The 22,390-nt window shown below is 51.2% G+C and overlaps 1 protein-coding gene across 1 annotated transcript; it reads right to left on the reverse strand.

Moving 5' to 3' along the window:
* Window positions 1-365: 365 nt before the first annotated feature.
* Window positions 366-20,012, reverse strand: NCAN (neurocan; the record flags this gene model as incomplete). Its single annotated transcript, XM_080929127.1, has 14 exons — window positions 366-493; window positions 1,366-1,548; window positions 1,965-2,109; window positions 3,712-3,794; window positions 5,049-5,207; window positions 5,697-5,810; window positions 7,255-7,371; window positions 10,482-11,660; window positions 12,470-13,066; window positions 14,551-14,844; window positions 15,052-15,179; window positions 15,275-15,449; window positions 18,389-18,787; window positions 19,940-20,012. 14 exons carry the CDS (start codon window positions 20,010-20,012, stop codon window positions 366-368), a joined length of 3,774 nt encoding a protein of 1,257 aa, XP_080785253.1.
* Window positions 20,013-22,390: the final 2,378 nt, after the last annotated feature.

A 22,390-nucleotide genomic window follows, 5' to 3' on the forward strand; every position in this document is an offset into this window, starting at 1 on the left:
CTTCACCATGGATTCAGGATGGTCCACTGTTTACTAAGCCTGAATCTCTGGTGTGAAAGTCACTCGCCAGCACACACAGACATACTGTTGCTCCACATGGATGCAAACTTAGACTCTGGGGTCCCCTTTGATGGCTGGGAAGTGATCTTAGAGGCCCAGCCAGACCATAATGGCCTCTCAGGCCCTGCCATCCCTGCCAAGAGGACCTTAGTAAGGAAGAAGAGGGTTAGCTGAGCTTTATACAGAGGACCGACCGCAGGGGTGTGGGGTTCCAGGGTGTCCCCACCCTCTCTGATGGCTGTCTGGATTCTGGGTCCCAGGGGAATACTCTGGAGGAGGTGTGGGAGCTTGATTAGTCTGGATCTTTAGCAGAAATCCCCTTCGTCTTTCTCCCGGTCTTCCGCTGGGTGTCTCTTGTGTTTTCTGTGCTCCTTGCGGGGCTTGTGATGTCGGCGTGGGCGGTGGTGTCTACGTGTCCGATGTGACCGCCTGGCTGCAGGGACAGGAGGGAGGAGAAGGGGTGAAGATGGTGCTTCCTCACAGGGATGGAAAGAGAAAAACACTGGGAAGCAGAGGCAGGAAGTACAAGGCCAACACTGCACAGCAAGACCCCTTTTCATAACCCCAAAGAAACAAACACAACACAACAAAAACCAACTTGGCAGGGGCTGAAAATTTGACGCAGTTTGCCAAAAGAGCCACATCCCTGGATGTTGTGTGTCTTACTTTATAGCCCAGGCTGGCCTGGGGTCTGCAGCCTCTTTCCATAGCTATCAGAGCAGCTGAGAACAGTGTCAGTACCCATACGGAGTATGAGGACCTGTGTGTGCCCGTCACCCCAGCACTGCCAGTCTGGTAAGCATGGCTTGGCTACATGTCCCAACTTTGAGGTCAGCCAGGGCTATGTGATATTCTGTCTCTAAAATAGACAATTAAGCACCTAAGGAAGCGGTAACATTTCACTTATCTGTAAGGCTCTGTTACCAGGAAGACCTCACTTAGCCCAGGCTGGCCTCAAATTTACTATGTAGCAGAGGATGACCTTGAACTCTTGATCCTCCTGCCTCCCAAGTGCTGGAATGACAGGTGTTGCCACCAGTCTTAGCTTATGCAGTGATAGAAATGGGTGCCCTGGCTCTACCCACTGAGCCACAAGCACTCTACCCTCTGAGTACATCCTCAGCCTCGCTCTTTTTTTCCTGTGGGTCTTACACCCAGGCTGACCTCGAACTTGTTAATCTTCCTGCCTCAGCCTCCAGGTTGCTGGGGTTTCAGATGCTGCACCATTGTAGGATAGACATTAGAATCAAGAGCTATAAATGAGTGTAGTCCTGTTGAGGAAAGAGAACTGGGCATGGCACTTACGTTTGGTGCACACAATCTGAGGCCGGTCCCATTTCCCATTGCTGCGGCAGCGGATGGTCGCCGCGCGGCGCTGAGAGAACCCCTCCTCACACTGGTATCGTACAGTGGCATGGACATTGTATTTGACTTTTCGCACACCCACAAGAGAGGCGTTCTCCACGGCTGGAGGGGGTCCACACAGCACTAGGGACAGAGGAGTCTCTGGTTAAGAAAGTTGGTAAAGGTGAAAATAAACCAGTGACATGTCTTGCTGGATGAGAATCCCCCACATGTTATCAGGTCCCTCTTTCTGCACAGTTCTGAGCTGACAGAATTACAAATGACTACGGCTATCTCTTGTCTTTTACCTAAACCAGCAGCACCTTATGGTGGGGATAGAATCTTCTGGACACACCCCACTCCCTAGGGCATAAGGTACAAGAAAAAAAAAAAAAACTGAAGCACAAAAGAAAAATGGACAGAATGCACATAAATTATTTTCTTCATATGTAAAAAGTTCTTAGAAATAAATAACCTCAAGGCACTAATTGGGAAAGGGTCAGGTCACAGGAAGACAGCTGCAAGTGTCTGGAAGGACTACGGGAAAGAAGTGTCAGTACCTGTACCCTTCTTGCAGACATAGGGGAGGTTGTAGTTGCAGGGGACATCATTCCAGCGCCCACTTTCATGCGCCACCATCACCACACAATCCTCCCCACCTGCGAAGAAATTATCTGGCTGCTTCTCCCTCCAGTTCTCATATTGCTTTGGAGAGAGCGAGACAGAGAGAAAGAGAGAGTTGGGGTCACTCTGGTGCCTGGCTGTCAACCCCTCCAAAATAAGAATCAGTGCCCCCCCTTTACTACTCCTTCCCCAGGTTCCCACACACATCAGCATTAGGCAAACAGTTGAAGAAATGCTGACCCCAAGTTTGGAAGTAAAGGAGGGCTTCCCTGAGGAGGCAACAGGAAGCACTAAAGCAGAGGGGAACCCAGGTATAGACACTTGCAAAGGTCCAGGGGCAGGGAAGGAGTCAGTGCCAGATGGTGGGGAGGCCTGTTGGCAGAGTAGGCGGGGCCAGATCTCACTGACAGTAGGAGAGGCTGGATCTCTTACAAATGGTGTTAGTTTTGCCTTTAAACATATTATTAACTTTTTAAAATTTGGGTGGGAGAGACGGCTCAGCAGTTGAACATCGGCTGCTCTTTCAGAGGACCTAAGTTCAAGTCTCAGCACTCACACAGTGGCCCACAGCCTTCAGTAACTCCAGTTTCAGAGGATCCAATGCCCTCTTCTGACCTCAGAGGACACTGTGTGTACATGGTGTACAATCTAGCAAAACACCCCTACACATTAAATGAGTAAATACAATTTTACAAAAAAAATTCATTTGAGCCAGGCACGGTGGTGCACGCTTTAAATTCCATCCCTCAGGGGCAGAGGCAGGTGAATCTCTAAGTTTGAAGGCAGCCTGCTCTACAGAGTGAGTTCCAGGACAGCCAGGGCTACACAGAGAAACTCTGTCTCAGAAACTGTTTCAGAAGAGGGACACACCTTTGGAAGTCACAGACAGCTATGGAAGTCTGTTCTTTTCTTGTACCGTGTGAGTCCCCAGGGATCAAACTCAGGTTACCGGGCTGGGCAGCCAGCCTGGACCTGCCGTGCCGTCTTACCGGATGCCATGTGAAGAGTTTTAAAGCCATGGTTCATGGCTTTAAACTCCATTCTCACTGTTGTATAACCATCACCACTGTATCTATTTCTAGAAAATTTTCATCACGACAAACCAAAAGTCTACACCAATCCAGAAAAAAACAATTTCTCATTCTGCCAGCCCAGCACCCAGCACATGCCGCCTACTCCCCAAGTCCCACCCATAGCTCCGCCCCACCCACGGCCCAGCCCTACCCCCACGCCACAGCTCCTCCGTAGGCTTCCTCTGACGGGGTCTGACCCTGTGCTGTTACCCGTTGCTTAGCTTATTGGTTTTTTGAGAAAGGGTCTCCCTGTGTAACAATGAATGTTCTACAGCTCACTTTGTAGCCCAGGCTAAAAGCTCAGACTTGTGGTGATCGTCTAGCCTTGTACCCCTGTCCCCCACCCCCTACTAGGATATCCGGCCAGTACCTTAGTAACCACAGTGGTGTGCACATCTTTATATTTTACAGTGTTTGGATGGAACCCAGGCTAAGCCACGCCCCCACATCCTCACTGGGGGATTCTAGGCGGGTCTTATCTTCTAAGCCACGCCTCAGAGCCTCTGAGGATTTATGATGCCCACCAGAGATTGCTTCACAGGGAGGTAAACTGAGGCCACTGGGCAGGGCCACGGGCTCAGCAGCCTAAGAAGAAGAACCTGCCACTCACCAGTCCCGTGTTGTCTGTCCACTGAAAGTCCCTCTCTACTGTCCTGTCATTCAGGCCAATCCACGAATTCTCATGTCCAAAACCTGTTGGGAGAAAGGCTGTGAGGGAGTACGCCTGCCCCAGGGTGAAGAGGGAGAGACGGTGTCCAGGGAATTTCTTCTCTTTACCAGCCTAAGGCTCAGGCTGGTGAGAACCACACAGGGCAGAGCTGGCAGGGAAAAGGGTCGTGGTGAACAAACAAGACAGGGATAGGCAGCAAGCATGGGCCTTGAGTTGGGAGACCTGAGTGTGAGGGGTGGAGGAGAAAGGACCAGAAGTTGGGGGTTAGGTGGGATGGGCAGGAAAGACTTAGCAGCATGGGTAGGAAGGAGGAGGGCGGCAGACAGAGAGCCACACCTCTGCCACACAGTTTGCACAGGTTCGATCTGCTCCGGAGTGCTGTAGTGAGTGGAGGCTTGCAGAGGTGAGGGAGGCCCACAGCCCTGTCCAGCCCTGGCTACAGGTGTAAGGGAAGGGGACCCCGGCATCTGGCAAGGACAAATGCAGCAGGGGAGAGAACAGACAAACTCCTTTCCAAGCCTCTCTGGAAGGCAGGAGTGGGGGACAGGGGCCACCCTGGCCAGGGATGGCTGAGGAAGGAGGGACAGAGCATTGAGGCACCAGAAGCCAGTGGTTCAGACTACGGACAGTGAATTGGGTGGACACAGCAAATTGCACAATGGACAAGGAGAGAATCCACAGTGTCAGTGCCACGCGAGGAAACCCACAATGACTAAAGTATGTCATTGCAAAGCCCAGGGCCCCCAACTTCCATCTGCCCACATCAATAACACAGTGAAATAAAAACAATGCAACCAGGGCTGGAGAGACGGTTCAGCGGCTAAGAGCACCAACTGCTCTTCCAAATGTCCTGAGTTCAATTCCCTGCAACCACATGGTGGCTCACAACCATCTGTAATGGGATCTGATGCCCTCTTCTGGTGTGTCTACATTAAATAAATAAATAAATTAATTAATTAATTAATTAATTAAAAAAGACAATGCAAGCATCCAGCCATGTATTATCCACTTCATCATGCTTGATGGCCAAGCTCCTTGGCCCCATGAGTGTCACTAATGACACACTGACCTTACCTGTCAGTCACAGACCGGATAGAAAGATAACATGCATGCAAAGAATATTTAGGGAGCATCAGTGAACTGATTCAGGCTTCCCCAGACGCATGCCCCATCAGGAAGTGGCAGGGAGTTTGTAAGGTCCTGTCTTCAGGACTCCTGGGTGTTACATTGGTCAAAGAAGGCGTTCCAGCCCCAGTCCACCACCACTCTGTCCTTACTGTTAATGAACTTGTGCTCTTCTGGAGAGTGGACACTTGTCAGGTGGCCGGCTCGGCGCCTGCAATCTCTCTCTGCGTCCTCCCAGGCCCGCCGATGGGCAAAGTACCGGTAGCAGTGACCCTGGAATTTGTGCCAGCCACGGTCGCAGCCTTCTGTGTCTGGGAGGTGACACGAGAGCATAAGGGGAGCTGGTCACCACAGTACACGTGACATCCAGACAGACATGTGGCCACAACACCCATACACATAAAATAAATTCACCAGTTAAAAAAACTTAAATAAAATAGGGCCAGCAAGATAGCTCAGTAGGTAAGGGTGATTGTCACCAAGCCTGAGGAGCTGACTAGACATGGTGGAGTGAGAACTGAGTCCTGAACATTTTTCCCAACCTACACACACACACACACACACATACACACACACACACACACTTGCCATGGCATGCCAACCTCCACACGCTTGCCATGGCATGTGCATGTGCCCCACCCCCACCCGATATGTGCCCATGCACAAAATATGTACGTTTTTTAAACATATTTTTAAAACTTAAGTATACAGAATAAATAAATAGTAAAAGGAAGCTAATTTACATCCTGTGGGACTCAGCCAGACTCAGGCAAGGCTTGGATGTGTAGGCGGGGACTCACCCTTCTCGCACAGGCTGCCCCCATAGCTGGGGAGGCAGAGGCAGATGAAACCATTCACCTCATCAATGCAGGTGCCCCCATTCTCGCAAGGGCTGCATAAGCAGTCATCAATGTCTGGAAAGTGTGCAATAGGTTGAGGTCAGAGGTCAGCCCCTACTCAGATCTCAACCCACAGGTAGGAGATGGGTCAAGGTCCTTCTAACCATGCCCTGGATCCCCACAGAGATCGCTCTGCAGCTATGATTTGGGTGAACATAAATGACAGGAGGTGCCATGGGGTGAGGAGTGAGATTCAGGCACTTGGGTTACTGTAGTCCAAAAGTCACTACTCACAAGGGCCCCACTGGCAGTAAACAGAACCAGATGCTTTGCCCCTGAAAACAATTTCCATCCATCTCCCTGTGTATGAGTGTGAGTGTGTGTAAGTGTGCATGTGTGTATGAGTGTGTGAGTATATATATGTGTGTGAGTGTGTATGAGTGTGAGTGTATGTATGAGTGGTATATGTGTAAGTGTGCATGTGAGTGCGTGTGTGTGTGTGTGAGTGTATGTGGGGGCCATGCATGCGTGCATGCACATTCTGCATCTGTGTGTGTATGTGAGTGTGTATGAGTGTATGTGTGTGTATGTATGTATATGAGCTTGAATGTGTATGAGTGTAATTGTGCATGTGAGTATGTATGAGTGTGTGTGCAAGTGTGCACATGCTGCTTTTGTGTGTGTGTGTGTGTGTGTGTGTGTGTGTGCACGAGTGAGTGTAAATGTACACACGCTGCATCTGTGGGAGGCCAAAAGTCAATCTTGGGTATTCTTACTCAGCTATCACTCATCTAGATTTTTAAAATACAGTATTTTAAAAAGATGTTTATTTATTTTGCGTTTGTTTTGCTTTGGAGAAAGGATCTCTTTATATGCAGCCCTGGCTGTCCTGGAACATGCTGTGTAGAGCAGGCTGGCCTCGAATTCAGAGAGACCCACAAGCCTCTACCTCCTGAGTGCTGGGGTTTAAAGTGTGTGCCACCGTCCCTCGCCCTCATTTCTATCATCAGTTATGACTCTATAGTTCCCAGTGTAGCTGTGAAGTCAAGCAAAGGATGCACGGCGATCAAAAAATTACATCCTAGGGTCTGGAGAGGTGGATCATAGGTTAAGATCCAGGGGATCCAGGTTCAATTCCCAGCACAGACAGGGCTAGCTATGTTTTGTCTGTGGCCCCACTGTGTGCATCCCTTCAGAGGCTAAAAGAAGGTGCTGACTTTCATGCAACTGGAATTAACTGAGCCCAAATTAGATGTATTTATTTTATTTTATACCATATATATTTAATGTAATCTTATATTTAGCAATGTGAACGGTACTCACACTGCTGTGCACCTGAGTACAGGTATATCCCACAGTCCTTTGCTTGCTGGGGAGCACCTGACCCTTTTCTTGTCCCCTCCAAACTCCTAATACCCATGTGGGAAATGGCTCTCCTGAGCTAATCCCCGGGACAGAGCAGCTCAGCTATCTAGTTTGAACTCAAATAATTCCAGTTGGACTCACAAGGGACACTTACCTATTTCACAGTTCTCCCCAGCATAGCCCTGGTCACAACTACAGCCATACATGGTGCCGTTGGTGTGGCAGGTGCCCCCGTGCAGGCAAGGGTTGTTCTCACAGGGATCTGTGGGGTCTGTGGGATGGACAGGACACCATGTCATCTTTCCAGACTTGATCCTTGTCTGTGGTCTCCCCAGTGAATGAGTTAATGCTTTGTGTTAAAGACCTTACCACTCTGTCCATGGGACACCCTGCTCAGAGCACAGTTCTCTCCCAAACCATACTAGATTGCTTCACCCAGAGACCAGAAGACAGCTTGTAAGAGTTAATTCTCTCTGTCACCATGTGGGTCTTGTGGCTTGAACTCACATGCTCTGGCTTAGCAGCAAGTACCTTTACACGCTGAGTCCTCTCCCCAGCCCTGCCAGGCTCCTTCTTGTACTCACTGTTTTGTGTTTCCATCTTGCCTGAGAACAGTGACATTCCAATGGCAGCCTTTATCCCCAATTCATGCTTGAACTAATTAAAACAAGATGATGCATACAGCCCTACGAGCCGCACGTCAGTCTGATCACACAGAGAAGGTGGCTGAAGAATACCAGCTTTCAAGGCACACAACCATTACTAACTGAACAGTTTCAGGCAGCTGGCTGTCCTGCAGTGGCTGATATCTGTCCCTGAGGCAGTGACACTGGGTGACAGCAGGCTCTGGACCCTGTGATCTGCTTGCTGAAGCCCCAGCTCTGTGCTAGCATGTCTGGGACTGAGGATGATATACGACACTTGACAGTCACCAGGTGTCCCCGCCACGACACCTGCCCACAGCTGGCACTGACTCATCCGACCTGGTGTATTTTTGACTTTATTAGCATTTGTGTTGTGGGAGTCTTGCTACTCTTCCCACCACAGCCACCTTCTGCCACCAGGATCACCCCTGCCCCCGGAGTTCTGACTGCCAATCCTTCATTTAACTTTTTGGGACAGTCCAGGCTGACATCAGGTGTACCACACACACTGTGCCCCACATCTTTAAAGCCCGAGACATGGGCTCCTCTTCCTTTCCTCTCTTCCTTTCTTCCTCTTTTCATTTCCTCCCTCCTGCCTCCTCTTTCCCGATTCCCTCCTTTCTACAGACTCAAGCAGTAACCCACACTGTCCCTGAACGTACTCCTTAGCCAAAACAACTTTGAACTCTGACCCCTCTGCTTTTACCTCCCCAGTGCTGGAATGACAGGCATGAGCCAAGCTCTATTTTTTGTTTGTTTTTCTGTTCAATGTCCAGTTCTAGACACAACTGCATGAAGATATTAAGTGCTCAGATCTCCCCATATCTCAGTTTCCCCACAAATAATCGAGAACCATTATGAGAATTTGTTGCACAAGACATTATAAAGTTATGCCAAGCTGGCTGGGCCTGGATACACATGCCCATGATCCTCACACTCAGGAGACTGGGACAAAAGGGTTGGGGAGATCTCTAGGCCAGCCTGGGCTACAGAGTGACATCCTGTCTCTGAAACAGAGAGAAAGCTGCAGAGACCTTGCACCCATTTAAAAATATTCGGATATAGCCAGGTATGAGGCTTCTTAATCCGGGCACTCGGGGGGAACAGGCAGATGGACTTCCATGTGACTTGGAAGGCAGCCTGATTGAGCTATGCAACAAGTTGCAGGCCAGCCAGGACTGCACAGTGAGAGCCTATCTCAGAGTCGCGGGGTGAGGACAGTTAAGAACACTGTTTAGGGGTTTGATTCCCAGCATTCACCTGGTGCTTCACAACCACCAGACATAGCTCTGGCTCTAAGGGATCTCCACAGGCACTAGGCACTCAGGCTGCGCACACAGCTACAGGCAGAACCCCCATCAGTATGTGGCTCTAGCCCTAGCTCTGGGGAGGCGGAGACAGAGGGTTCCTGCAGGCTTGGTGACTAGCCAATTCAGCTTGATAGGCAAGTTCCAGGCCAGTAAGAGACCCTGTCCCCAAAAGAGGATAGATGGCGGAGACACAGAAGGGTCAGCAGATGAAGATGCTAATGCCAAGCTTGACTCCTGGAACCCTGTCCCAAAAGTTTCTGCTTGATCTTTGCAAGGGCGTTACGGCAGGCACACATGCATGTGCATGCACTGAAGATAGCCCCCCATGGACTGTACATGCATGTGTTCATATTTGTACCAACATACATGTATGCACACATGCACACACATAAAGAAATGAATAAATTTTATAAAACTAGCCAGGTGTGGAATTAGAATGAGAAGGACCCCCAGGTTCATATATTGAAACGTTCAGTCACCAGGGCTGTAGAACCCTTTGAATAACATTGAAAGATTACAAGGTGTGGTCTTGTAGGAGGAAGTGTGTCTCTGGAGGTAGGCTTTTGGATTTTAAAAAGCCCATGCCAGGTCCAACTCTCTTCTCTCTGCATGCGTACCGGGATGTAGCTCTCAACCCCAGCTCCAGGACTATGCATGCCACCATGATGATACTGGACTAAACCTCTGAAACTGTAAGCCAGCCCCAACTACAGAAATAAAACAGTGACTAAGACTCTGGGTATGATGGCAAACACCTATTACCACTCAGAAGGCTGAAGCAGGAGGATTGCCACCACCTTAAGGCCAAGCAAGCAGTATTGTTGGTCACTGAGCTCTTGCCTCCTACTCTCTCTGCATGGCTCCTCCAGTCCCTGCCATCTCCATGACTGAGTCAACCCAGCTGTGGTTCCTGTCTTCCTAGATACTGCTTGGACCATATCTTGCCCTTCCTTCCCTGCCTGGGATGCAAACAGATCAACTGTCTTCTCGAGACATGAAAACCATTTATGGCCAGCCCCCTGCGTCACACTGCCCTGTACCTTTCAAAGTGATCAGGACATTTGATAACAACTTTCCAGATCCAATCCACTGACACCTCATGGGCCCATGCTTTAACCAATGGCCACCTGCTTTAAATGTTAACAATTCCCAATATTAGCTAGGCAAAGTGGTGAATACCACAGGTGGATCTCTGTGAGTTCGAGGCCAGCATGGTCTACAGAGTGAGTTCCAGGACAGTCAGGGCCACAGAGAGACACCCTGTCTGAACAATAATAGCACAGCACAGCACAGAAAGGTTTGATGTAACCTGCCTCCTGACCTCTGACTTCCAGCCCTCCCAGGGAATTACCTATGCTCGGAGAACCCCCAGCCTCCACTCCCTAGGTCCTGGCCACACTAGGACAGATGGAAAATCCAGAACTTACCCTCCTGCCCACTGGCCACCTCTTCCCAGAAGCCCTCCAAGCCTGGACTCTCAGCCACAACATTCGGATCTGATTCATCCAAGCCCACGGACATGGGTATCAGAGTGTTGGGGGTGTCCCACAGCCCTGTGGGTTCCCCTGAGGAAACTGAGGACACTTCATCCATGTTGGAGGCCAGGGATGACCAGGGATGAGAGGGCAGACTGCTGAGAGGCTCCAGTGACTCCTGGCCCACCGTCTGGCCATCTGGCTGTGGGTGGCCTTCAGAGGTTGTAGAGGTCAGTGCGAGCACACCCTGGGTCCCAGCCCCAGTCACAGCCACATGATTGCTAGAAATGGAACTTTTGGGTTCCGACCTCCAAGTGGCATCAGCAGTGCTGGGGACCATTTCCATGGTGGCTTCTATAGGACTCTCGGTGGCACCTCCTTCCAAAGCCACTGTAGGTTCCACACTCACGGTGACCCCATGGGCTTCCATGGGCGTGGACTGGGAGCCAGTGTCTGGTCCTCGGCCAGGCGGCGGTAGCCAGGTGGCCAGCACCTTGTCCACAGTGGCCTGTCCACCTGGTGTGGGACTCCCTGGTAAGTCCAAGACCCCAGACTCAGTCCCTAAGATGCCAGCATCAGAAGGGACAGGATTCATTGTCACATTACTAGAGTTCAAAGAAGTCCATGGGCCAGAGATGGGGTGCTTTGTAGCCTGCATGGAGCTGATCCCCTTGATTTCTATATAATCTGTATCAGGGGATCTGTGGCTGGCTTCAACTGGGGCAGCCATGGTGGTCTGAAATGGGGTTTTGAGGTCTTCTGCTTCAAGGCTGACAGGCCTGACAGCCTCCTCTTCTGGGCCCCAGGAGGGGAGTGGAGAAGCTGGGGAGAGCGGGATTGGGGTCATATTGGGGACAAGTGTAGTGTGTGGTAGAAGCCACAGTTTGGGGGCTCGAAGCATGGCTACAATGGGGAAGTCTGGGGCACTGTCACCAGGGGCTGACTCTAGGGGGGCCTTCGAGGAACTGGAGGAGGGCAACCAGGGCAGGTGGGAAATGGCTGACTTTACACTGGGGGCCTCGGCTGCCCCTGGCTTCGGGCCACGAGGACTGTCGATGCCTGGAACAGCACTGGGTGAGCGCAGTGATGAGAACCACGTCCCGGACTCTGGGAGACTCCTGCCAAAAGAGCCTGTGACATAGAAATGAGCTATAATTAGTTAGCAGGGCCTGGTGGCACCTGGGTGGCTGAGAGAGGAAGACGACATTTAAGGCCAGTCTGCACTACATAGAGATGCGGGCTGTAAAGCCACGCTTAGCAGGTGTGGTCGAACAAACCTGCTAAACATGCAGTTAGAAGGAGGCAGGAGGATCTGGACTCATTCCTGGATACAAAGAACTTAGAGACCAGCCTGTGCTACATAACAAGTTGTCTTAACACCTTCCTCCAGTAAATGATAAAGTCACGTGGGCCAGCACACGCCTGTCACGTTAGCACTTGGGAGACTGAAGCAGGAGGATTTCTGAGTTCCAGGCCAGCCCAGGAGGGCCATAAAGGAAGAGACACATGAAGTGGACCTCTGGTCTCTGAAAGCTTGTGTACGTACACACATGCACATACAGTCACACACATGCACATATAATTATACACATGTACACACAACCACACACATGCACATATAACCACACAGATGCATATACAATCACACACATGCACATACAGTCACACACATGCACATATAATTATACACATGTACACACAACCACACACATGCACATAACCACACAGATGCATATACAATCACACACATGCACATACAGTCACACACATGTGCGCACACAGTTCAACTCAGTCACATGCATACACACACACATACACACACAGGCAAACACATGCACACAAAATAAAACAGGAACTTGGAGGCAGGACTATGGGAGAGACAGAGCTGCCAGGACGGTTGTGTGGCTGCACTCACCTTCCTCTCTCCTTAGGTCACTCACCTGCTTCTGGCACATCCACTTCATTGGTCAGAATGGCCCTAGGACTGTGGCTTTGGTCACTCTCTGAGGCCTCTGTGGCTGCAGAAGGCCCCATGTGTTCAGCAGTAACTTCCAGAGTGGGAGGCTGGGCACGGGCCTCTGCTGCCTCAAGCAGCTGGTCTTCTGGGCCCTGTTGCTGGAAGTGTCGGCCATTCAACCCTTTAAAGCGACCCCTCCTCCTTGTGGGGGTAGGGGCTACCTCTGTGCCTGAGGGTTTTGTCTCTTCCATATCTACTCCCATGCTGCTGGGGCTGGGGACACCGGTGGAACTTGTGGCACCTGTAAGCAGCCATTTTTCCAAAGAAGACACTGAAGCTGGTGTGGGACCCCCTGGCGTAGAGCCAAGGGTCTCCTGAGATGCTTGTGTCCAGGTCAAGTCTGGGGGTTCATCTTCTCCACTGGACAAGAGAGGTTCCTGGAAGTCAGGTGCTGTCACCTCCTGCTCCCCCAAGCTGGGCTTTAGTTCTTGGGCTGGGGGCTCCTCTGCTGACACAATCTCCCCTTCATCTCCAGATGAGGGGATCTCAGAGTCTCCATGTTGTGGTGTATGGTGGTGAGCTATAGAAAAAGCAGAAGAGGTATGGGCCCATGCATGCTAGGAAATTCCTGCCTGCACATCCTAGCTGCTGTATCTATCTGGGCATCTGGACACCTGTCTGTCGTTCTGAGTTGTTTCTGAGCTTCCCCAGCCATTGAAGAGGAAGTGTACCATTCCTGCAGCATCAGAATGTTCAGGTTACGGTCAGGGTCAGCTAGTCACATGAACACTAGAGGCCCGTTGGTTCATTGGTGGAACTCTGAGATTGAAAAGTGAGGTGCTCCTGCTACGTCTCTACTGGGCTGGGCCTATGGTGTGGGGACAGGCAGACAGTTAAGCCCCATCCAGGGCAGAGCCCATAAGAGAGGACACAGCCTCCACCAGAGCTCTGTCCATTAGTGCTCTGTCTCCTGTCTGTCTGTAACCCAAGCTAACCTGGAATTCAATGTGGAGCCCAGGCTTGCTTCAAACCCTAAGAGATTCTTCTACCTCAATCTTTCAAAATGGCCCAGCAGTGACCACATCTAAGGAAAGACCCATCTGGGGGTGAATTCTTCCCTAGAAGGTGTGGCTAGTCACATGGTTTCCACCCATCTCTCAGTGGGCTTGGGAATGATTTATTGTTTTGTTTATGGCTTTTGAAGACAGAATCTCATGTAGCACAGGTTGGCTTTGAACTAATTTCGTAGCCTAGGATGACTTAATGCATCTGATTCTTTCCCCTCTCCCCCAGGCGCGCAGCCCCACACCTGGCTGTGTTTGGTGATTGGCATGGGACTCAGGCCTTTGTGCTAGGTACGTGCTCTACCAAGTGAGCTGCAACCTTAGCCAGAGAACAGACAGAAAGGAAAGCCCTGGGCATGGTGGCAAAAGCTGCAGCATTTGGGAGGCAGAGGCAGGTGCATCCCCGTGAGTTCCAGGACAGTCAGGGCTGCACAGTGAGACCCTGCCTCAAACAAAACATAAATAAATAAATGTTGGTAGAGAAGTGGCCTTTGCTTCCCTGTGTCTAGAAGTGTGGCCACGGTAGATACATCCGCGAAAAGCATGCTCATTACCAACAGTTCTCATAGGGATTATGGGTTTAGGACATGAGGTGTGGCCTCCAACAAGGATCCTAGTGAGGGACAAGATTTGGAGAGGACCTACTCCCAGGGCATGTAGTCTTTATAAACTCCTGACCCAAGGGAACACAATAGTGGGGTGTGGAAGAAGCGCCCATGGAGGCGTGGCTTTCACAATGCACTTTCGGGGGTCCTGTGACATGAGGCACAGCCATAACCAAGCTTTCCTGGTGGGGCTGCGATCGCAAGGGGACACACCCACACGCACAACAAGTAGCTGCAGAGGTTGGATCGTCTGCGGTCAGGCAGGAACCACTCCAAGGGGCATGGCTTAGTCAGACACCCTCAACCTTAGACCTGTTTGAATGACACACACTCACAACGAGTGGCCCAAGATGATGGCTTTAGGGCGTGACCTGCAGGGGCACATCCTAACGCACCTCGGAAGCAGTAGGCGTCGAAGCGTGCTCCTGGCGCAGGAAAGCCGGTGCGGTTGGCGAAGCGGTACACCGTGCGCACACCTGGAGCAGGGCCCCCGCAACGCCGGCGCGGAGTCTGGATCGGGTAGCGCACGCTGCCGTCTGCTAGCCAGCCCGGGTCGCACTGGTCCAGGCCCTCATGCCAGGCCAGGTGCAACTGTCCCACGGAGGCCAGCGCTGCACCCTGCCGCTGACACTGTGCCCGCGCGCCAGCCAGGGTGAGTCGGCGGGCGGGGCCCACGTAAAAGACTTCACCTGGGAGAGGAAAAGGGTAGGGGTCAGAAGGGTGGGAGGAGGAGGGACGTGCGGACATGGGGCCTGAAAGAACACCCGACACTCGGGGAGAGATAGCCAGGTCCCACATGCAGCTTTGGAGGGCACTAAGAATTCGGAGATTCACGTAGGCTTAGGGAAACACTCAAGGAAATGTGGCGACAGGGGCCCAGACGCGCCTTGTCTTACCCCCTAGCTCGCGGGCAAAGCAGTAGACGTCGTAGAGCTCCTGCGGGTCTCGTCTCCCATAGCTCCGAACACCAGGCAGACTGCTGCGGTCACCATAGCAACCAGGACGCGACTGAGTGATCGGGTACCTGACCGTGCGAGGGGAGTGGCTATCGCCGCGTGTTCTTGGAGCCTGTTCTCCGGGAGCACCCCCCAGTCCCATGCCTCCCGCTCACCCCCTCACCGAACCGTGCGGTCTGAGAGCCAGCCCGCGTCGCAGTTGTCAAAGCCATCTTCGAAGGCAGCCTGCAGGTGCCGTGGGGCGGCGATGGTAGCAGAGCTCAGGTGACATGCCTCCTGGGCCTCAGCGAAGGTCAGCGCATAGCGGTCCTGGGCCGCCCGGTAATGGAACACAACGCCTGTGGGTTAACAGCCACAAGGCCGGAGAGAGGCTTTGTGGAATCTTAGGGACAGAACCTCACTGGAGCACATTTCTAAAGTCAGAGTCTCATACTTTAATCCGAACACCCGGGAGGCAGTCAGGTGGATCTCTGAGTTCGAGACCAGCCTGGTGAGTTTCTGGCCAGCCAGGGTCACACAGGATGAAGATGTCTCAAATCAAAAACAACAATGAAACACACACACACTCAGAGAGAGAGAGAGAGAGAGAAAGAGAGAGAGAGAGAGAGAGAGAGAGAGACAGAGAGCATTGTCTCATGTCGCCTAGGCTGGCCTCCAACTCCAACTCTCTCCAGCCCTGATTTACTGCACTTTGAATTTTGCACATCTGTGTGCTGTGTACATGTGTGCATCTGTGTGCTGTGTACATGTGCACATCTGTGTGCTGTGTACATGTGCACATCTGTGTGCTGTGTACATGTGTGCATCTGTGTTGTGTACGTGTGCATCTGTGTGCTGTGTACATGTGTGCATCTGTGTTGTGGTCATGTGTGCATCTGTGTGCTGTGTACATGTGTGCATCTGTGTGCTGTGTACATGTGTGCATCTGTGTGCTGTGTACATGTGTGCATATGTGGCGAAGAATGACTTTCATTTCTGGCTTTGGTTGGTTGGTAGTTGGTTTTTCCAGACAGGCTTCTCTGTGTCCCCGGCTGCCCTAGAACTTGCTCTGTAGACTGTGGACTCTGTTGCAGACATCCCCCTGCCTCTGGGACTGTAGACTGTGGACCCTGTTGCAGACATCCCCCTGCCTCTGGGACTGTAGACTGTGGACTCTGTTGCAGACATCCCCCTGCCTCTGGGACTGTAGACTGTGGACCCTGTTGCAGACATCCCCCTGCCTCTGGGACTGTAGACTGTGGACTCTGTTGCAGACATCCCCCTGCCTCTGGGACTGTAGACTGTGGACCCTGTTGCAGACATCCCACTGCCTCTGGGACTGTAGACTGTGGACTCTGTTGCAGACATCCCCCTGCCTCTGGGACTGTAGACTGTGGACTCTGTTGCAGACATCCCCCTGCCTCTGGATTAAAGGTATGTGCCAACACTGCCAGGCTTCATTTCTGTTTTTGAGATGGGGGTCTCAATATGCAGCCCAGGCTGGCCCTAGACTCATATAGCTCCATCTGCTGCTGCTTCCTGAGTTCACTCCCACAGCCCCACCCCAGCTTGTTTTGTTCTGTTGGGAAAACAAAAACTACAGTGGAACTTAGCAGAAGATCTCAGTGTCTCCTGAAAGTGTGTGTTAACTGACGTTGAAAGTCACTTTAGGCTTTTAAAGAGATTTGTGTTCTTAAAAGATTTGTCCTCCCACCCCTACTGCCCCTGGTTTCTTGACAGGATTTCTCTGTTTACTCCTGGCTCTCATGGAACTCTCTGTAGACCAGACTGACCTTGAACTCACAGAGCAATGGGATGAAAGGCATGTGCCACCACCAGCAGGCTGTGTACTTCCTTATTTGGATGTGGGTACCTGAATGTCTGCTGCTGTCCAGTGCACAGAAGCCACGAGGTCTACAGTGGAATTACGTGTTGTGAGTTGCCATGTGGGGACTGAAGTGAAGCCCCCTGAAGAGCAGCAAGTGCTCTTAACTCCTGAGCCATCTCTCTCCAGCCCTGATACACTAAATTTTTCATTCTGTGTACCTGTGTGCTGTGTGTGTCTGTGTGCCTGTGTGTGTGTGTGTATGTGTGTTTGTGTGTGTGTATGTGCCTGTGTATGTGTCTGTGAGTTTGTGTGTGAGTGTGTGTATGCCCATGGGTGTGTCTGTGTGTATATGTGTTTGTGTGTGACACATGATGAGGGCAGACTTGGCAGAGCCCTTGGAGCCACCTGACATGTGTCACCTGACATGTGTTCTGGGAACCAAACTCATGTCTGGAGGAGCAGCAAGCACTTTTAACCAGCGAGCCCGTAGAGGCCTGGTTAAAGACACTGACTAAAGACAGTGTCTCATAGTCCAGGCTGGCCTTGAATTTTTGGAGATTCCCCTGCCTCAGACTCTAGAATGTAGAGGGTGGGGGCACCACTACATAGATATATTCATATTTGGTGGAAAGCTAGTGATTTTGTCTTAAGTGAATTAAGCAAGCGCAAAGGGTCCTTGGGGGCTACAGTCCAGCTGTGACGAGGTCCCACAGCACGCTGCTGGCTTCTGTCTGCTCTAAAGAAGCCGAGCATCAGAAACTGAGGGGAGCCCTACACACAGCAACTTCGGGGTTTTTTTGTAAGATTTATTTATTTATTTTATGTATATGAATACACTGTAGCTGTCTTCAAACAGATCAGAAGAGGACATCAGACCCCATTACAGATGACTGTGAGCCAGCTGGGAATTGAACTCAGGACCTCTGGAAGAGCAGTCAGTGCTCAACTGCTGAGCCATCTCTCCAGCCCACAGAGGGACTTCTAAGGAAAACCCCAATGGCCTCATGCTTACTCCATCCTGTCTTGATTTGGTCCCTCCCTTTCTATCTTGGCCCCTCCTTTCCCATTCTAATTCTTCCCTTTCCATCCTCAGCCTCTCTCTTTCCATCCTAATATCTTCTCTTCAGTCCCACAATACTCACTCACCAGGCTGTCCCCTATCATAACTGACTCCTCCTCTTTCCTCCCAGTCTCTCTGCTACCATTTTATTCCCTTCCCCCTCTGTCTTAATCCTTCCCCTACCACCTTAGCTCCACCCCTTTTCTTAGCCCCTCCTCTTCTATCCTTGATTGCTTCTCTCCTCCACACTCATCCCTCTCATCCATCCTTGGTTCCTCTCCTTCTGTCCGAGGCACCTTCTTCTCTATCCTCAGAGCCTCTTTTTCCAGCTTTTGTCCTTTGAATTTCCCCTTCATTTTAGGTTCTTCCCCTTTCATGCTGACCACGCCCACTGACTGCCCCCAACTCACCTGTCACTTCCAGGGTTACCAGGTCCTGCTCATCTTCGATACCCTTCACCACTTGGCAACGGTACAGCCCAGAGTCGCTGGCTCGCAGTGGCCCCAGCAGAAGGGTAGCATTGGCTCTGTGCCGTGGGTAAGCAGGCAATGACACCCGTCCCTGCCAGCCCTTGGCCACACGCACCACGTTGTCTTTGGCCACCAAGATTGGCAAATCCTGTCGCTGGCCTGATGTAGTCTGAACCTTAGTCCACTTGATCCGAGGGATGTCCCGCAGGGTGTTTAGCCGTGGTTGCAGCGTGAAGAAGCAGGGCAGGGCTACTAGCTCTGCCAGGGCAGCACGGACTGGTCCTGACCCTGACTTCAGCATGTGAAGCCCCTTTTCTGTGGTGGTGGTCTCCTGTGTGTCTGGGGTGAAGAAAGAAGACCTGAGTCAGAGGCAGGGGCCAACCTGAAGACACATTTCTTGCTTTAGTGAGTGTGGTTTTTTTTTTTTTTTTTTTCTTTTCTTTTCTTTGCCTAATACTTTGTTTCACTTTTTTGAGACAGTGTCTTACTATGTAGTCCGGGCTGCCCTAGAACTCATTATATAAACCAGGCTGGCCTCAGACTTACAGAGATCCTCCCGCCTCTGCCTCCCCAGAGCTGGGATTCAAGGTGTGGTCTACTACACTTAGCTTCATTAACAGCTCTTTACAGAGAGATCAAGGCCAGAGAGGCCAGACTGCCCACAAAATGTCACTGGGCAGAAGGGACTCCTGGAACTATTCATAGTTCTGCCTCATGTGGTAATGAATTCCAAAGGCTTCTTATATGGGTGAGCTATGATGTCATCACTGGCTTGCTGTGTGACCCTGGGCAACTCACTTTCCTTCTCTGAGCCTCAAAAGTTAAGCCAAGAGAAAGACACTGGAAGCAGAATTTGCGACTTTTATTTAATGCTTTTTTTCAGACAGGGCCTTGTGTAGCACAGGTGGGCCTCAAACTTTAAGCCAAGGATGACCTTGCCCTTAGAATGACCTTGTCTACTGCCCAAGTGCTGACATTACAGGCATTCGCCACTATGTCCTGTGAGGGCAATCAAGTCACTAAACTTCCTTAATCATCTGCAGTGGAAATGTCCTGTCTTCTTTTAGGACACTGGGGAAACTGAAGATCAGAGAAACATATATTCCTGCCTACAGCCACAGAGAAGCTCAGCCTCCTGACTACCACTGGGGGAAAATCTTCCCCTCATCCTGCCCACGGCAGACATCAGCAATCAACCCCCATGTTATTGTCTCTGTCACCCACCTTCCTTTTTCAGATCAGTTCAGCAGAAGACAGTGAGAGGAGGAACCTCCAGTCTCTGCTGGTTAGAACTAAAAATAACCTCTTGGGTATCTTGTTCTCTTTCAACTGTTCAAAGACTGGTTTCAGCCATTCTTGTCTTATACTGGAGACCCAGCTAGAGGAGCAGCAGAAAAAGGCTCTAGGATAAAACGTCTCGTTCCATCCCACTGAGCTATGGCCTTGACTGTAGACTGAAAAGACTCCCCGCTACCTGTGAACCCCACTCACCCTGATCCCCAGCCACTAGGAGCAGCAGCCACAGCACCAGGAGGCCTGAGGCCCAGACAGATCCGGCCCCCATACTGGAGCTAGGAGCAAAGGAGAGGGAGGGAAGGTGAGTCATGGCACCCCCCCACCAAGACATTCAACATGGAGGAACCAGACAGCCCCAGAAAGAATTAGAACCAGAACTCAGAAAGGCCAGCATGTCACTGAAGGCCACAGAGGAAGTGAAGCAGGAGCCAAGCAGGATTTGTGCCCAGAGCATCTCATTTCAGAATCAAGCAGTGAGGCTGGGACATGGCTTGGTGGTGGCACACGTGCTGAGCTCACAAGAGGCCCCGGGTTTTGTCCCCAACCATTGCCACACTCCCGCAGGGCCTCCAGTTCTAGCCTCAGACCCCAGAACCCACTGAGCACCTGTAGGCCCTCCATGCTGGGTTTGGTGACTCACACTTATGGATGCACATCTCGGCCCTGGACAGCAAGTCCTATGCTATGCCTCTGCCTCTTCCTTACTGTGTGACTTTAGACAAGCAGCTTAGCTTCTCTCTGCTTCTTTCCTTATGGGTCAGATGAGGACAGCAGTTGACCGGAAGGGATGGATGAGTCAACTTGCACACAATGCATTGAGCAACTTGGCTTGAAGGGGAACATTTTAGCTGTGGCTAATATTGTCATTAAACTTTGCACTGCCAAGTTTGAAGTCCTGGTTTTCAAGTCAGCTTCCACCATCAGATTGGAATCTCCCAAGGGAAGTAGTGGGTCCTCATCCTTTTGGGAGTCCTAGGGCCTTCCCCAAGCCCAGTCCTCCCAACTAGTGGCATATGGCCCACAGCTGTGGCTTCCTCTGCCCTGGGGCTATCTCCTCCTTAGGGGCCATGCCCCACTAGGCATACAGTAGACATTTATTGAATACTTACTATGAGCAAAGTCTACCTTGGGTGCCCAAAATACACTTATTCCAAGGATTCTTCAACTCAGGCCTCTTCCAAGGGCTTGAGGGGTCAGGTAGAGCAAGCCTATGGGTGGGGTCTCAAGAAACCTTGAATGGCTCAACTCCCTTCAGCCCTCCCCGTTTCTACAAACGCTAAAGGGCAAGCCTTCTGAGGACCTGTCCTTGGTGCTGAACGTTGAGGCGTAATGCCGGGGCTCTAAGCACAACCTGCCTCTGAACTCAGAGAGGGTTTGCTGTTTGCTTTGGGTTGCAGAGCACACAGCACAGGCCATCCCCATTTCTTCATCTGGGGTCCCTAAGCCAGTGTGGGGTATCCTAGTGCCTACGGTCATCCCATCTTAGGAGGGATAAAAGCCAGAAGATGTGCTCTCTCATTTTTTTTCTTTCTCCCCACCCCTCTCCACATAATTGAGTTCAGCTGGATGTGGTGGCCAAAGTCTGTCCCCTTCCCATAGCAGTTGGGAGGTGGAGGTAGGAGAATCAAGGGTTTGAGGCCACCCTGAGCTTCATTTTAAGTTTGAAGTCAGCCTGTACCTCATGAGACCTAGCCTTGAAAAAAAGAAAAGAGAGAAAAAAAAAGGAAAAAGAAAAAAGGAAAAATCCAGCTGGGTGTGATGGTGCACCCCTTTAATCCCAGCACCAGAAAAGCAGACAGGTGGACCTCTGAGTTGGAGACCAGCCTGTTCTACAGAATTTCTATAGGACAGCCACAGCTACACAGAGAAATGCTGTCTCAAAAACACCTCCACCCAAAGGGAAAAAAGCAATCCATGTCATACTCTATTTACCCACCATGCAACTCTTCCCCAGTGGCCTTGTTGCCCCATGCCTCAGTTTCCCCGCTTGTAAAATGAGCCTCATTTAGCACAAACCCTCTGAAGTCATCAGAAAGGAATGTGCTAAGACTTATGATATATCACCTTTAAAAACAGCTCTTTGTACACAAAGCCTTGGGAACACCCTAAAAATATCCAAAGGTAGCCAAACACAGTGACAGACTCTGTCAGTTTCGTCCTCCTCCCCCCCCAAACACCTCCCCCTTTCCCTCACATCCTCACACCCGCACACCTTCTCTTAAAATACTTCCTCCCCTGGGGCCACCAGAGGCAAGTGGCGGCTTTTAGGATGAGGTTTGGCCGCCCCCTCATGCATGATGCATTAGTCTCATGTATATGCAAACAGGGGCCTGCAGGGGAGAGGAGAGGCACATTCACAAGCTCTGTGTCTGTACCCTGTTTCATTCCCATCCCCACCCTGTCTCTCCTCTCTCCTCTGAGTTGGAGTTGGGCACTTGTCATCTAGAGTCACTGGATGTGTGATGGTGTGCATCTGTGGTACTGTCTAGGCAAGGTCTGCCTGTGTCGGCACCTGTGATGTGGGTACATCAGCTCCAGAAGATCTCTGGTCCTGGAGGAAAAGCCACACATTCATGCACACGCTGAGGGTTCCTTGCCTGAGACCCACACTGAATTTGTGTGCACAGGCATTGAGCTTACCCGGGC

Source organism: Micromys minutus (assembly GCF_963924665.1).
Source record: "Micromys minutus genome assembly, chromosome: 14".
Lineage (NCBI taxonomy): Eukaryota > Metazoa > Chordata > Mammalia > Rodentia > Muridae > Micromys > Micromys minutus.